The sequence below is a fragment of the Aethalodelphis obliquidens genome, unplaced genomic scaffold (assembly GCF_003676395.1).
Source record: "Aethalodelphis obliquidens isolate GAN/ISIS:26980383/991018 unplaced genomic scaffold, ASM367639v1 scaffold43, whole genome shotgun sequence".
In the NCBI taxonomy this organism is placed as follows: domain Eukaryota; kingdom Metazoa; phylum Chordata; class Mammalia; order Artiodactyla; family Delphinidae; genus Aethalodelphis; species Aethalodelphis obliquidens.
The window spans coordinates 13,790,795-13,807,655 of NW_020837987.1; the positions used below are offsets into that span (position 1 = coordinate 13,790,795).

General features: G+C 51.3%; 2 protein-coding genes and 1 long non-coding RNA gene across 4 annotated transcripts; 2 read left to right on the forward strand and 1 right to left on the reverse strand.

The window, feature by feature from the left end:
- Positions 1-5,355: 5,355 nt before the first annotated feature.
- On the reverse strand, positions 5,356-14,897 carry LOC113606148 (uncharacterized). The gene is made up of 2 exons (XR_003427452.1): positions 14,744-14,897; positions 5,356-5,606 (listed from the first exon to the last, which is right to left on the reverse strand). It is a non-coding gene; the product is annotated as an uncharacterized LOC113606148 (long non-coding RNA).
- On the forward strand, positions 7,154-11,135 carry BAX (BCL2 associated X, apoptosis regulator). 2 transcript variants are annotated; one of them, XM_027080145.1, is made up of 6 exons: positions 7,154-7,252; positions 7,807-7,858; positions 7,950-8,096; positions 8,479-8,614; positions 10,364-10,468; positions 10,870-11,135. In XM_027080145.1, exons 1-6 carry the CDS (start codon positions 7,219-7,221, stop codon positions 10,972-10,974), a joined length of 579 nt encoding a protein of 192 aa, XP_026935946.1. In that variant the 5' UTR covers positions 7,154-7,218; the 3' UTR covers positions 10,975-11,135. The 2 variants fall into 2 exon arrangements, with proteins under 2 accessions (XP_026935946.1, XP_026935947.1); XM_027080146.1 differs by having other exon boundaries at positions 10,364-10,479; positions 10,832-11,027.
- On the forward strand, positions 14,373-15,953 carry FTL (ferritin light chain). Its single transcript, XM_027080144.1, has 4 exons — positions 14,373-14,694; positions 14,860-15,006; positions 15,357-15,482; positions 15,647-15,953. The coding sequence occupies exons 1-4, from the start codon at positions 14,593-14,595 to the stop codon at positions 15,797-15,799; spliced, it is 528 nt and encodes a 175-aa protein (XP_026935945.1). The 5' UTR covers positions 14,373-14,592; the 3' UTR covers positions 15,800-15,953.
- The last annotated feature ends 908 nt before the right edge of the window (positions 15,954-16,861 follow it).

Consider the following 16,861-nt stretch of genomic DNA (forward strand, 5'->3'; position numbering starts at 1 on the left):
TATGTCTGGGACCCAGGCTGACAGAGCCACTACCATCTGGAGTCCTGCCGGTCAAGTGTGGCCAAGGAAGAACACCCTGGAAGCTCTTGTACCAGTACTTAAATGTTCTGACACAAAAATGACATACATAATCTCTTAGAATTTATTGGCCAAAACTAGTCATGTGACTTGAATGAACCACAGAGAGTCTGGGAAGTTCAATTCTACCACACTCCAGAAGATGGAGATGGATATACTGGGTTTATGACACTAATAACTCTCACTCCGAGCACATAAGCAAATTGGTAGAGATTTCAGAACATTGAGAGATTAGAAATCAGTTAAATGAGTTTTCTATTGTTTGCCTATTCCAAGTCCCATTACATATCATTCAGCTATCATCACAATGTGAAACCATTCAGCCCTCTGCTTGCTTGGTTTCAATCATTTGATCGTGTGGCCGATATGCCTAGATGTCCCCTTAATAATTATTCGCCTCTGATAGGGAAGTTTCACTGGACATATGGCTGCACAGCTAAAGACTACATTTCCCAGGCTCCCTTGCAACCAGTTTCTTGCCATGTAAATGGTTTCTGGCCAGTGGGATGTCTGCAGCATCTGAGATATGGCCTTAAAAGGCAAGGAGGATGACATCCCTTTCAGTCTCTCCCTTCCTGGTGCAGGGATGTGTTGGGCATTGGTGTGTCCATCTTACACTGAGATGGAAGTGCTGTGTTGTGAATGGTAGGGCAACAAGCTAGAAGGCTAGAAGAAAGACATGATTATGGAAGTAGGCATGCCCCAAAATCTTCGGGATGAATTGGCAAACTGGAGACCCAGGAGAGCCATGTTTAGTTCCAGTCCAAGTTTGAAGGCATGAGTACCAGGACAGCTGATGGTGTAGTTGTTGTCTGAAGGCTGGCAGCTCTGAAACAGGAGGGAAGGGGGCAGGGCACAACGTCTAAAAGAATGACATAGACCTTGAGGATAGGACATAAACTGGTTAGAACCAACTAGGTCCAGGATGGCAGAAGGTTTGACTTCCAGTAGACCTTGAGCCTCATTCTATGCTCATTGTAATACATTCGCATATGCTAAAGGTCACACCCACAGGTGCCATGACAGTTCCGAGGCTGACCATAAAAGGCCAAAGAGTGGGCAATGGCCCAATTCCTGGAAATCTCCACCCCTTCTCCAAGATAGTTGGAATAATCCTCCCACTCTTTAGCCTATAAAACTACCCAACCCATAAAAAGCCAATCACCCCATATTTCGGAGCCTCTCGCCTTCTGAGATGGTCCACACTCTGTGGACTGTGTTTCTCTCTAAATAAATCCACTTCTTACCTATCAATTTGTCTCTCACTGAATTCTTTCTGCAATGAGACATAAAGAACCTGAGCTTCATTAAGATCTGAGACCTGGTGTGTGATCTCAGTTAAAAGACAGTGTGTGGGGGGAATACTTCCCTGGTGGTACAGTGGTTAAGAATCCGCCTGCCACTGCAGGGGACACAGGATTGAGCCCTGGTCCAGGAAGATCCCACGTGCCGCGGAGCAACTAAACCCGTGCGCCACAACTACTGAGCCTGCGATCTAGAGTCTGTGAGCCACAACTGCTGAGCCTGCGTGCCACAACTACTCAAGCCCGTGTGCCTAGAGCCCGCGCTCCGCAACAAGAGAAGCCACCGCAATGAGAAGCCCGCGCACCACAATGAAGAGTAGCCCCCGTTCACCACAACCAGAGAAAGCCCGCACGCAGCAACGAAGACCCAATGCAGCCAAAAATAATATTAAAATAAAGAAATTTATATATATATTTTAAAACAGACACTGGCGGGGTCACTTCCCTGGCAGTCCAGTGGTTGAGACTCTGGGCTTCCACTGAAGGGGGCGCGGGTTCGACCCCTGGTCAGGGAACTAAGATCCCACATGCCATGTGGCGCCGTCAAAAAAAAAAAAAAAAAGACACTGGGTTTAAGTCCCACCCCTTGGGTTCAAGTCCCATCTGAATTGTGCAGTTTCATCTTGAGACCCAGGAAGAGCCAATGTTTCAGTTTGGGCCTGAAGGCAGGAAGAAAGCTGATGTCCTAGTTCCTTTTTTTAAAAAAAAATATTTATTTATTTATTTGTTTGTTTATTTATTTGGCTGTACCGGGTCTTAGTTGCAGCATGCAGGATCTTCATTGTGGCGTGAGGGGTCTTCAGTTGCAGCATGCAGAATCTATTTTCCTGACCGGAGATCGAACTGGGCCCCCTGCATTGGGAGCGCGGAGCCTTAACCATTGCGCCACCAGGGAAGTCCCTCATGTCCTAGTTCAAAGGTAGTAAGGCAGAAAGAATTCTTTCTTATTCAGAGGAGAGTCAGCCTTTTGTTCAATTCAGGCCTTTTATGCAATCTTCTTTACTAAGTTTCCTGATGTAATATCGATCTCATGCAAAAACACCCTGAGAGAAACACTCAGAATAATGTTAGACCAAACATCTGGGTACCCTGTCAAGCTGGCCCAGTAAAGTTAACATATAAAATCAACCATCATAGTTCCTGACACTGTGGAACTTTACTCACTGTTACTATCACTTAAGGTTGCATATTCTTGGACTGTTACATGAGAGGGAAATAAACTTCTGTGTTGTTTAAATCATTGTTATCATGGTCTTTGCTAAAGCAGCTGAATTGGTGTTCTACCTTATATTTTCCAAAGATATCTCCTGTCCCCACTCACTTCCCCCATTAAGAAGCAGAGTCGAGTTCCCCTTCCCCTGAGGTGGTGTGCGCTCATGACTAATATGTAGCTGTTGCAACATGGCAGAAGAGTGATGCTGCATGATTTTTGAGGTCAAATCAGGGAAGGCAATGCAATTCCTTTTTTTTATGCGGGCCCCTCACTGTTGTGGCCTCTCCCGTTGCGGAGCACAGGGTCCGGACGCGCAGGCTCAGCAGCCATGGCTCACTGGCCCAGCCGCCCCGCGGCATGCGGGATCCTCCCGGGGGCACGAACCCGTGTCCCCTGCATTGGCAGGCCGACTCTCAACCACTGCGCCACCAGGGAAGCCTGCAATTTCTTTGTTAGCTGAAATACTCTTGAAACCTTCAGCCATCAGGCAAGTAGTTCAGCTGCCCTGAAGCCACCAAGCTATAAGGAAGCTCAAGCTATCCCACACAAAGAAACTACATGGAAAGGCTTGAGGCTCCATGAAAATATATGCTCCACCAGGTCCCGACACCCTTCAGTCTCCCTGCTCTTTCGGTTCCAGCCACTATCTGACTGCAGACACTGAGTGACCCCAAGCTGGAACTGCCCAGAGAGCCCTTCCCAATCTCACTACCCACAGGCCTATCAAAGATAATAAAATAATTGTTGTTTTAAGCCACTAAGCTCTGGGCTGATTTGTTACACAGCAATAGTGAACCAGAACATCTGGTATAACTTTTCTAGTGGGAGAGATGGATTCATTTTTACTATGTCTAAGCAGAAGTGGAAGCCCCAAATCCTACTCACTCTTCTCCACCCCAGAACCTTCACTAGATCAGCCACCAGGGTCCTCTTCCCCTGAATAACTTAGCATCTACAACATGTTAGCCCTCTCCTTTGCTGTCCTTCCTCTATGTGCAAGCGTTCTTCCTTTCCTGGAGTGGTAGTCAGTTTTTCTTTTCTTTTCTTTTCTTTCTTTCTTTCTTCCTTTCATTGGAGTGTAGTTAACTTACAATGTCATGTTACTTTCAAGTGTACAGCAAAGTAATTCAGTTATATATATATTGAATATATATATATTCTTTTTCATATTCTTTTCCATTATAGGTTATTACAAGATATTGAATACAGTTCCCTGTGCTTTACTGTAGGTTCCTGTTGTTTATCTATTTTATATGTAGTAGCATATATCTGTTAACCCCAAACTCCTAAATTCTCTCCTCCCCCCACCCCTGCACTATCCCCTTTGGTAACCATAAGTTTGTTTTCTGTGTCTGTGAGTGTATTTCTGTTTTGTAAATAAGTTCATTTGTATCATTTTTTTATGTTCCACATATAAATGATATCATATGATATTAGTCTTTCACTGTCTGACTTACTTCACTTAATATGGTAATCTCTAGGTCCACCCATGTTACTGCAAATGGCATTATTTTATTCTTTTTTATGACTAATATTCCATTGTGTATATAGACCACGTCTTCTTTATCCATTCACCTATCGATGGACATTTAGGTTGCTTCCATGTCTTAGCCATTGTAAATAGTGCTGCTATGAGCATAGGAGTGCATGTGTCTTTTCGAATTAGAGTTTTCTCTGGGGTAATCAGTTTCTAAAATGGCTCTCAATGACCCCCACGTCCTGATATTCATGTCCTCATATAATCCCCTCTCCTGTGACTGTGCTGGACCTAGTGACCTGCCGCTCATGGCAAAAGTGATGGGATGTCCCTTCCGAGACTAGGTTATAATAGACTATGACTTCAGTCTTGCCTGCTCACTTTGATTAAGCTTGCTGCCGTGTTGGGAGCTGCACTATGAAGGGGTCCCATGGCAAAGAAAGGAGTTCCAGCCAACAAGGAACCAGGATGCTGGCCCTCAGTCCAGCATCTCTCATGTGACCGGATCTTCCCAACAACCATTTATGGGTGCTTGGAAATGGATCCTTCCCCAGATGAGTCATTGGATGAGACCAGAACCTCAGCTGACACCTTTTCTATAGCCTTGTGAGAGAATGCAAAGCAGAGGACCCAAGTAAGCCACCCCCAGATCCCACCGATTATGTCCATCTTGTAATATACATCGGTAACTTTAAAACACCTATAAACTGTATTTTCCTTTGTTAGAAGAGTCTTAAGTTACTTCCCTGGTGGTCCAGGTGTTAAGACTGCGCTTCCACTGCAGGGGGCACGGGTTCCATCCCTGGTCTCGGAACTAAGATCCCACAAGTCATGCGGCATGCCCCCCCCCAAAAAAGTCTTAAAACATCATTTTCTCTCTTATCCCTTTGGATATACAATAAATAACAGATTGTACTAGATTCAAGGTCTTATAATAATGTGTAAGAGAGATTTACTATTACCAGTGAGCCATGGGAGGGCTGTGAGCAGGTGAGGACCAGGGCCAGCTCTGGATATAGAAAAACCCATCTAGGTTTATGTGGAAGATGGGCTGGAGGGGAGGGACAGGAGGTTGGGGCCTATGAGTGGGGCTGAGTAAGAAAGCCCTGTCCAAGTGACACAAGTCAAGCTGGAGACCTGACAGCACCCACGAGAACCGTACAATTCTGGCAAATCCATCTCCTTCTCTGGGCTCTGGTTTCTGCATCTATAAATAGGCCATAATTATCCTAGATGTATTAGTTATCTACTGCTGTGTAACAAATTGCTCCCAAACTTAGCAGTTTAAAGCAACAATAAACGTTTATTGTCTCACACAATTTCTGAGGGTTGGAAATCAATGAATGGCTGAGCTGTGGGGTTCTGGCTTAGGATCTCTCACGAGGTTGCAGTCAGGATGTTGGTGGGGACAGCTGTCACCTGAAGGCTTGACTGGGGCTGGAGGACTTGGTTCCTCGACATGTGTGTTTCTCCAGCGGATGACTGCTTGAGTGTCCTCACAATGTGGCAGCTGCTTCCTCTGAAGTGAGTGATCCTAGAGAGAGTCAGGCAGAAGCTGCAGTGACTTTTATGACCTAACCTTGGAAGTTACACTGCCATTTCCACAACGCCCTGTTAGTCACACTGTCAGCCCTATTCAATGCGGGAGGAGACTACACAGGGGCCTGAATACCTGGAGGTGAGAATCATTGGGGTCCATCTTGGAGGTGGGCTTCATAGTTCTGATATAGTATCTTTATTATTGTAAACAATATTGACTTCAGAACTATCTCAAAAGTTTTTTCCCCTCTGCTCAACAGCTGTACCATTTAGAGGTCTGTGGCTGCATTAAAAGCCCTTTCTTCCTTCTCTGTAACTGGGATGGAGGGAGGGCTAATTCATTGGGCTGGAATAACAGACACAAATAAAGCCAGCTTCAACGTTAATATGAAACACTATTTCCCAAGGACATGCTTTCTTACTCACACTGTTGGAAATTCTATCAGTAAAAATGAAACATCCCACTCTTGCCTGTAGGATTGAAGTCATTTGATTCATAGTAGCAGCCTTGATTTCCAACCCAGGTGCAGAGTAAAGGGTTTCTGGACCCAACACTACACATCAACATTCATCTTGTAGTTTGCAAGGATACAGGACCCTGGTTCCTTTTGCAGTCCACACACTGCTTGACTTTGAGCCTAACATACAGTCATCACCTAAATTCCACTCTTCCTCCAAATCCTATAATAACTCTACCTTTTCCTTTGTCAAGATGCTCCATGGTTTCTCTGTTGTGTGGTCTCCATCATCTCAGTGGGTCAATAAACTTTAATTTGTCAGACTATATTCCTGGTGTTGTCAGGCTGATGGATTAAGATACCTACAATCTTCAATTGCCGTGGCTCCCAGCCACCCTTGGGAGATAGATTCCCTTCTCTTATATGCCCAAACCATTCATCATCTGGCCCCAGCCTATTTTTCTAATCTCAGTTCTTTTTTCTTCTTACTATTTTCTTTTGAAAGGGAGATATAATCATTTCCATACAGTAAACTGCACGTCTTATGTGTACAACTCAGTGAATTTTTAAATATGTGTATGCCCAAGTAATCACCACCCAGATAAATATATAGCACATTTCGGACACCCCAGGAGCCTCTCTGTCCTCACCCTGCCAATCTATCACCAATCTATCACTTTTTGAACTTCAGATTCTTTTTATTTTCACAGAAACACATATAAACATTCATAGACTTTAGTCATCTGGAACGTCCTGCCTCAAAGAATGCTATCTTTGGCCTCTGATGTTCCTTCTGTCCTGGCAAGGGCTCAAGTCCCAACCGAAACTTTTGAAAATATTGCAGGAATGAATGAATGAATAAAAGTTATAACTGCGATTGAATGCGCGCCTGGTGGAATGGCGCCACAACCACTTCCTAAGGGGAAGTGCTGATTGGGCAGTCACGTGATAGGGGCCGAGCCTTCCCGGAGCAGGTGAGGCAGGTGAGGTCCTGTGTCCGGATAGCCCTGCGGGGCAGCGGCTCGCGGCGGCCATTTTGCGGGGCGATCACGTGAGAGGACGCACGCTCAGCGGGGCGCTCACGTGACCAGGGGCGTGCTGCGGCCGCCCGGGCGGACCCGGCGAGAGGCGGCGGCGGGAGCGGCGGTGATGGACGGGTCCGGGGAGCAACCCAGAGGCGGGGGTGAGGCGGGAGGCGGACGGGCGGGAGGAGGGCGAGCCCCTCGCCGGCCGACCCCAGGATCCCTCCTGCCGGTATGGGGCCGTGCGATCGCCAAGCACTCCGGGGCAGAAACTCCGGGATCCGGCGCTGCCAGCTTCCACCCACTCCCGGGGTCCCGGGCTCTCTGGCCTCTGCGTCCGGATCCCTTCCTGTCTGGCGCTTTCGGACCCCCGAGAAGCTGGGGAGCCCCATAATCCAAGCCCACGGGGCAGGCCCGGGCTTGTTGCCTGCACCACTTCCTGGTGGGAGGGGCGGGTCTCCCCTCAGTCCCCTCAGGCCAGGGGTCTGGTTGCATGAAGTGTTCCCTCAGCCTCCTCCCCCGGAAGAATGAAGGATACAGGCCCAGGACTCCTGCCTCTTTCTCCATCAGGGACTCAGCTGCCTGGGCCCCCAGTCACTTTATCTACCAGGGTCCCCTAGCGTTGTCCTCCCTCAGGGATCATGAGCCACTCCAGTTCCCTGGATCCCCCTAGGACCCAAGAGTCCAGGCACCTCTTACCTCCTTTCTCCTCTAGGGCCCACCAGCTCTGAGCAGATCATGAAGACAGGGGCCCTTTTGCTTCAGGGGTGAGTCTGAGGTCTGATTATTGCGGAGCAGATTTGAGGAGTGAGGCCCCATTCTGATTCTGCATCCCCTGCAACTCCATTCCCACTCTAGTTTCATCCAGGATCGAGCAGGGCGAATGGGGGGAGAGACGCCTGAGCTGGGCCTGGAGCAGGCGCCCCAGGATGCATCCACCAAGAAGCTGAGCGAGTGTCTCAAGCGCATTGGAGATGAACTGGACAGTAACATGGAGCTGCAGAGGTGTGGTCCCTGGGAACCAGGAGTCCAGCCAGTGAGCCCCTTCTCCCTCAGAACCCAGGAGTCCCAGCTCCCAACCCCCACTTTCCCTGGGATCCTGGAGTCCAGGCCCACAGCCCCCTTTTCCGTCAGACCCAGGGGTCCAGGGCCCCACCACTCAACTCAGCACTCTGGACTCCCAGCCCTCCCCTGCCCTAGGATCTTGAAACTCTCCTTCAGGGAGTCATTTTCCCCAGTTTCCTCAATGTCCACCTCGTGGCTCTCCCCCATGATGGCTTCCTGGCTCAGGCCTCAGTTTCCTTATCTTTGGTATGGGGTGGACACCAGAGTTTCCACACTCCGCCTGATCCTCCCTCCCCAGCACTGGCTTTCCTCTCTCCTGCAGGATGATCGCGGCCGTGGACACAGACTCCCCCCGAGAGGTCTTTTTCCGAGTGGCGGCCGAAATGTTTTCTGACGGCAACTTCAACTGGGGCCGGGTTGTCGCCCTTTTCTACTTTGCCAGCAAACTGGTGCTCAAGGTGGGCGGCTGCAGGGCTGTGAGCCCAGGCAGGCTCCCCTATGAGGACCTGGGACTTGTGAGGTCAACCCCTGTGGCAGCGCAGTAACCACAGAGGGAATGGAGAGAGGCAGCTATGGACCGCTTGTCTGCTTTTTCATTCATTTATTCATTCAACAAACATTTATGGGGCCTATGGTGTGTGTGACCTGTACTCGGCACCCAGGACACAGAACAGAAAAGGCTAGGTCCCTGCTCTCAGGGAGCCCACGTCGTATGATGAGTGCTGAGCGAAGTAAACTAGGGTGACGTGATTGGGCAAAGAGGTCAGGAAAGACTTCTAAGAGGAGGTGACGTGAAAGCTAAAGTTGGAATGACAAGAAAGATGCAGTGATATATTGTATAAAGATGGGGGAAAAGGCATCCCGTAGAGGGGCAGAACATTCAAAGGCCCTGAGGTAGGGCCAAGCCTAGTGTGTTGTGGGCAATGAGGAGGCCCATGTGGTTAGAACAGAGTGAGGAGGGGGAGAAGGTGAGAGATGAGGGCAGATTGCGAGGGTCTTGTGGGCCGCTGTAAAGACTAGCTTTACTCTGAGTGCGACGGGAGTGATTGGCTGGTTTTAAACAAGAGAGTGAGGTGACCTGATTTATAAATAGAAAAGACTTTTCAAGCAAGGAGAGCAAAATGTTAATTGTAGAATCTAGGTTGTGTGTATATGCCTGTACGCTTAGAAACTTTTTTAACTTTTCTCTTTGAAGATTCTCATTATAAAATATTGGGGGAGGGGAAGCCCAGCAAATTATTTTGGCCCTTTTGGGTAGAAAAATGGATTATGGGGCACAAGGGCAAAAACTGGGACACTGACAAAGAGGTACCTGTAATAATCCTGGCTAACGGAAGACTGACCTGGAGTCTGGGGGCAGCATTGGAGGTGGAGAAGTAGATTTCTTGATGTGTTTGCAAGATTGAGCTGATGGGGCTTGAATGTTAGAGGTGAGGGGGACAGCAGTCAGGGTGATGGTAGGGCTCTGTGTGGAGCTGGGGACAGCAGGTGAGAAGCAGCGAGATAAAGGCTGAGTAGGGAAGCTTAGGGAGTTGAAGAGCAGGCGTCAGGCCTTACCTGGTCTGAAGGTCAGAAAGCCCTCTCTGGGGAAGTGACATTAGACCTGAGCTGTGAGGGATGAGTGAAAATTCCCTAGGTTGAGGTCCATTGAGGCAGCAGAATTAGCATGTGCAAAGGTCCTGAAGCAGGTTAAGAATTTGGTGGGAATGAAGATATGGAAGAGGGGTGGGAATTCCCTGGCGGTCCAGTGGTTAGGACTCCGTGCTTCCACTGCAGGGGGCACGGGTTCGATCCCGGGTCGGGGAACTAAGATCCCACAAGCTGTGTGGAGTGGCCAAAGAAAAAATACAAAAAGTTTAAAATTAAAAAAAAAAAAAGATATGGAAGAAGGGCAGTGAGGCACAGAAAAGAAGAGGAAAATTGGAATGTGATCAGGTCAGAGGCTTCACACAGAGCCTTGTGGGCCAAGATGTGCTTTTGATTTTTTATCTCAGAGGTACTAGGGAGCCATAGATGGTTTGTGAGCAGGGAAGTTGACAGTGACCAGATCCACTTTACAATTTATGAAGCTCATTCTGACTGTGAGTGGAAAAGAGACTGCAGAAGGGCAGGAGGGGAGGCAGAGAGTTGAGAAAGGAGGCTGGGGGCCATTGCCCCAGGCAGTGGCGACAAGGCTTAGTCCCTAAGGCCCAGTCCACTCCCTGCAGGCCCTGTGCACCAAGGTGCCCCAGCTGATCAGGACCATCATGGGCTGGACCCTGGACTTCCTTCGAGAGCGGCTGCTGGGCTGGATCCAGGACCAGGGTGGTTGGGTGAGGCCCCTAACCCCATCCAATCCCCCACTCCCCTGGGACCCCTGGGCCTTCCTGAGCCCACCACAGTGGTACCCTCCTCCCCATTTTCGGATCATCAGATGTACTCTGTAATGCGTTTTCTTACATGTCTGATCAACCCTGATTCATATGACACCCACTGACCTCTCCATGACCCTTGACCTCTTGGTGACCTCTGACCCGACTAGTGCCTTCTGCCCTCCCTGGTGCCTCTACTTCCTTCGGAATCCCTCAAGTTCTATGATAACTCTTTGGCCCCCAACTCTTTAGTACCATTAATCTTAGGCCCTTGCCCCCACTCATGCCCTCTGACCTCTCTGTGACCCCTCACGTGCTGGCCCAGGCTGAGCTGCTGAACTGCCTCATGTCCCTATCCCCAGGACGGCCTCCTCTCCTACTTTGGGACACCCACGTGGCAGACAGTGACCATCCTCGTGGCCGGAGTACTCACTGCCTCGCTTACCATCTGGAAGAAGATGGGCTGAGGCCACCAGCGGCCTTGGACTGTGTCTTTTCTGCATAAATTATGGCATTCTTCGGGAGGGGTGGGGACTGGGGGCCATGGGCATTTTTCTTACTTTTGTAATTATTGGGGTGGGGTGGGGAGGAGTGGTCTCGGGGGGCAATAAACCTCTTTCGGGCCACACTTTCAGAGTCTGAGTCACTGGGCCCACTTCCTGGCTGTCGCAGGAGACCAGGCTTCACGTGCTGACCCATCTTATTCTGAGGTTGCCTGGTGCCCTCTATGGGTAGGTGGTGAGTTAAGTCTTGGCCCTGCCCTTAAGGAGCCCACAGTCCTGAGGGGAACCGAGGTGACTCGAGATCACATGACTCATGTATCACAGCCTAGGGTATTGTGTTAGAGGCAGCACTGTGCCAGGCCCAAACCCGGCAGAGGGGGCTGGGGCGGGGGTGGGGGGTGGATATCAGGGTAGCAGGGTGCAAAGCAGCCTCCTGGACCCTGGGAACTAGGGCCTGGAAGCTTCCACCATATGGGACCACAGGAAGTTGCACATTTACTGAGGTGGAGAAATGGGGAAGAAGCTGGAGGGGGGCAGACCTCGGGAGGACTAGGAAAGCAGGGGAGGGCGCTGGAGCCTTTTGGGGAAGCCCCTGGAGGCTGGAAGGCTGAGGAGGCTGGAGAGAGGGTCCAAGGGAGGACTCCAGGGGAGGCCTGAGCTTGAGCTGTGTGGTTGCAGAGGAGACACACAGGCTGGAGACTGACAGGTTGTGGAGGGAGGGGCTGGAGGAGAAGGAGGAGGGGTCTAGGGTCTGGCCCCGTAAATGGGAAGGGCCCTCCAGGAGAGGGGCAGCCCCCTGGGAAGATGCTGCGCTCACAAAGAGGCACAGTAGATTGAGCCAAAGAAGGAGAATCAGAAAAGGGAATCACAGAGAATAAGGTCACTCGGAGAGTCACAGTTGGTTGTCACCTCTCTGGCTGTCTTTCTTTGGCCGCGTTGGGTCTTCATTGCTATGCGCAGCTTTTTTTGTCTCTAGTTGCGGTGAGCGGGGGCTACTCTTCATTGCGGTGCCTGGGCTTCTCTTGTTGCGGAGCATGGGCTTTAGGCGCGCGGGCTTCAGTAGTTGAGGCACGCAGGCCCAAGGACAGGCGGGCTCAGTAGTTGTGGCTCGTGGGCTTAGTTGCTCTGCGGCATGTGGGATATTCCCCGACCAGGGCTCGAACCCGTGTCCCCTGCACTGGCAGGCGGATTCTTAACCACTGCACCACCAGGGAAGTCCCACCCCTCTGGCTCTCCATCCCCCTCTCTCTGGGTCCTTCTGTCCCCTTCTCTGTCTCTGTTCCTGTCTCTTTGTCCCTCTCTGGGTCTTTCTGTCCCCCTGTCTCTCTCTCCCTGTTTCCCTGGGTCACTTGTCTTCTCCTATCCCCCCTGATTCCCCCCACCTTCTTCAGATAATCTTTATCTCACCCCTTCCTCTCCCTCCACCTGTGAGCACTTCCCAGGTCACCTCTCCTTTCCCAGGCTAAAGGTCTTCGGGCTGAGGTTTGAAATTTGGTGAATGAGTAACTCAGACTCCATCGTGACTGTGTGCCTGGGGCAATTGCCCCTCCCCCAGAGGCTTGCCCCAGAGACGGCCAGTCAGGGGAGAGATGTCAGATAAGACAGAAGTGAGGGGAGACTGAGTCACCACCCAGAGAGAGGGGACAATATGGTCACAGGCGGGAGCCCAGGGAAACCATCAAGGGAACTAAAAAGACAGTGCCTTGACAAAGCACTCGAGGTGGCACCTTGGGGGAGGGGGCCAGACTTCGGGCCCAGCCAGGCCTACTTCCCCGGGTCCCAGGCAGACTGCAGTCCACCCAAAGTAGATGAGGTCAGCGAGCGGGCTCCACCCCGCCCCTCTGCGGGAGCCCCTTCCAGAGCTGAGTTCAGCATGACTCAGCACGGCTGCTCTCCTGGCACTGGCCCAGACACCCCTTGAGGACCCCAGATACCAGCCTGACTGGCGTCCCCTTGATCAGGGAGTACCCTGCCCGGGCTGCTTGGGGAGGCTTCTCTGCAAGGTGAGCCCTGACCTCTGCTCCCAACGCCCCAGCGGCTTCAGCTTTCCTGCCCCAGCCGGACAGCTGCCTCCATTAGGGCACTGAAAGAGGGTCAAAGTCCTGTCTTTGTTTCTCCTTCCCCGCAAACAACCACAATGGGAGCTCCTGGAGGGCTCCTTCAGCCAGCTCTGCCACCCAGGCACCAGCCTGGACCAGACACACTTTACAAATGTCCATTGGTTAAAGACAGACATCCCATCCGTAGGTCCCCAGACCCTCCTTGTTTCACCAGGACTCAGTACTTCTCCGTGATCTTGAAGGAGCATGCGTCAGGCAAGACAGGGACAATTTCAGCGAGGCTGCTTCAGCGTCAAAAAGAATTCCCAGTCTCTGGCTGCCTTCAAAGTCATCTCCACGAAGTGCAGCCTCAGAGGGACCCCCAAAACTCCAGTGTCATTTCACCCCTCCCCATCTCAGCTTCCAGAAAAAGCGAGCCCCTAAAATAGCCCCTAGGTATTCCAAGGGGCTCAGACAATCTTTCGAGCGCTCCAAAGGGCTCTCCAAGACCCCTGACCTCTTTAAAAAGCCCCTACTAGGCTTCTGGAAACATCCCTCTCCCCCACTCCGGGGCTGAACAGCAGGGCTCTACAACTGTCCTTTTAATCTCGCAGATCACTTCAAGGGCCTAAAGATCGCCCTACCCCCCCGGGGAAGTTTCCAGAAAAATATGGACTTCCACTGTGAACTCTAATGCTACAGAAACTCCCCCCACCTTTGAACCCCAAGGCTCCAGGTCCTCCCAGAGAGAGACCCAAGGTTCCAGAAATATCATCTCACAGCCTTCCAAACTTCTCAATGATCCGGGTACCCCCGTATCTCCCAGCGCAAACCCCAGTCATCTGGAGGTTTCAGCACCTCTGAGGAACGCCCCCAGGGTTCCAGTAAAGCCCGTGCCCTGACACAGCACCAGAATCCGATCTACTTTCCTGAGACACCCCCAGGACCCAGGAATGATTATTTCCCAGGGTTCCCAGTGTCTTCATTAATCTTTCACCTACTAGAGAGTCTCCCTCCCCACCCCCACCCCCAGAATCCCTTGACTTCGCAGAATTAGCCCCAGAGCTGTTGCATCCCGCGAAAACCCCCACCCCCCCCATTCCCCATTTCACAACAGCCGTCGCCTACAGGCGCGTGACTTCCCCACCTGCGGGGGGGGGCGGTGTGTGTCTAGGAGTCCTATATGCTCCTGATTGGTCACGCGTGGGCTCCAGGCCCCGCCTCCCACCACCGCAGATTGGCCGATTGCTCTCCCTGGCCGTCCCACTTCCGAGGGCCTGCGCACTATAAAATAAGCCGCCTCGGCCACAGCAGTTTTCATTGCGCTCGGCGGTTCCCCGGATCTGTCTCTTGCTTCAACAGTGTTTGGACGGAACAGACCCAGGGTCGCCCTATCTTCCAGCCTCCGACCACCCTCCAACCTTCGGAGTCAGCCACTCATCTATCCACCCTCCAACCTTCGGAGTCAGCCACTCAGCTGTCCTCGGTCACCGGGACCAGCCAACACCATTTTTTGAGCCGAACTCCTTATTACCGATCAACCATGAGCTCCCAGATTCGTCAGAATTATTCCACCGAGGTGGAGGCCGCCGTCAACCGCCTGGTCAACATGCATCTGCGGGCCTCCTACACCTACCTCTCTCTGGTGAGGGTCCCCAGGACGCCCCCAGCCCAAGTTCCCCTCAGCTGCGCACCTCCGGCCCTCTGCGCACGCGCTGGCCTTCTTTGTCCTGTTGGATAGTCGGAGGCGGAGTCCGCATGCCTGGCCTCGCCTCCTGCTAACCATTGTTCCCGCCATCTCTTCCCGCAGGGCTTCTATTTCGACCGCGACGATGTGGCTCTGGAGGGCGTGCGCCACTTTTTCCGCGAATTGGCCGAAGAGAAGCACGAGGGCGCCAAGCGTCTCTTGAAAATGCAAAACCAACGCGGCGGCCGCGCCCTCTTCCAGGACGTGCAGGTAAACAGTGTGTGGGCATTGGACTACATCTCCCAACAGTCCCTGCACTAGAGGCCCCTTGACTGTATTGGTTTAGGCACCGCGTAGGCCTCTCGGAGACTGAGTTCAGTCTTTTGTGGGTTATTACAGCTGGAGATCGAGGCGCACCCAGTTCTCCCAAGACGTGGCGGTCTAGAGCGCAGCGTGTAGTATCCTGGGACGTGTAGTTATAGGAGACTGGGGAATGATAGATACAAACTCTTAGACGTTTTTTTCCGATTAAGCCCTCTACTCTCGCAACTACTGGAAAATTAGTTTTTAGTCCTTTCCAGAGTATGTGGCTAGTACTGAGCCGTTTGTTTTCGGTATAGAAGCCATCTCAAGATGAGTGGGGTAAAACTCAGGACGCTATGGAAGCCGCCATTAAAATGGAGAAGAACCTGAACGAGGCCCTTCTGGATCTGCATGCCCTGGCTTGTGCCCGCGCAGACCCCCACGTAAGTATCTCCAGTCATGTCTATGAGACCTTCCCTGGAATGATGCTTACATACGAAGCATTGGCCTCATTTGATTGGGCAGATTTCCTTCTGAGCCTCCTTCCCCCATCTGTCACATTGTTAGATCTGTACGTGGCAACATTTTCTCCTCTTTTATCACTCAGCTCTGCGACTTCCTGGAGAGCCACTTCCTAGATGAGGAGGTGAAACTCATCAAGAAGATGGGTGACCACCTGACCAACCTCCGCAGGCTGGCTGGTCCCCAGGCTGGGCTGGGCGAGTATCTCTTCGAAAGGCTCACCCTCAAGCACGATTAGGAGCCTCCGGAGCCCAGTGGCCTTTGAGGAACCCCTCTGGTGTCAGGGCTTCTGCCTGAAGCCCCTCTCTGCAGCCAGTAGGCAGCTTGTTAACCACACTAGAGCCCTCTCCCAAGCCTTGGACCAAATGGAAACAATAAAGCTTTTTGCAGCAGCTAGTGGTTTTATGTGTGTATCCTGGGAAAAAAGGTGGGATCTGTTTTCACAAGGCTTCTGGCTGCATTGGGCTGGCAGGGAGAGAGGAGTTTGGCGCTCTACTTCTAAGACATAATAACACCTGTGGGGTGTTGCTGTAGTGGGTTTTCTGCTTTGCCAGGCTGTTAACTGCCCCTCCTAAGATGGTAGAGCCCAGACTCCAGGGAGAGTCTAGTAAAACCTGGGGTTGCTAGCTGGAAGCAGACAGCTGTTAAGGAGATCAGTAATGAGAAACCGGTTCACATGAGTTATGTTGCTAGGCACTTGCCAAACTCTGAAAGTACTCTGCCTCAATTCTGGGAGGCTAAGTAGAAATGTGAGCTCCTTTATATGGGTAAGTTGAGACAAACTGTGTAAATTACCCATGGTAACCGGGAGGCACACCCAGGTTTGACCTCCAAAGGCTGTTTGTTTCAGGTGTGGAATTCAAGGCACATAATAGGTAGAAACTGGCTAGTGGGTCTGAGCAGCTGAGGGCACATGATGTGAAAGAGGTGCTGAGCTAGGGGGTTCAGGGCTCAGTACAGACAGAAATGGGATGTGAAATTATCCAAATGGGAACTGAAGAAGCTTGAAGATGACGTAAGCAGCTGCTGGGTCCAAGCAATAAAACGCTGTCAGCTCTGACCCCCCCACCCCATCCTATTTCTGGTAGCCGAATCTAAGAGGAAACGGCTGCTCAGCACCGTGCCTCTCCTGCTGGTAACTGGTGGGGGAGGGGACTCGGGTGTCACAAACACTGCGGCTGACAGAAAGATGGTCACACATCCAACTTCAATCAGAGCTTTCTACTCCCCTGAAAAGCGATTGATTCGGAGATGCACGTGTAGCCTAGGGACGATCAGAACTGAAAGGAGAAAAAGATAT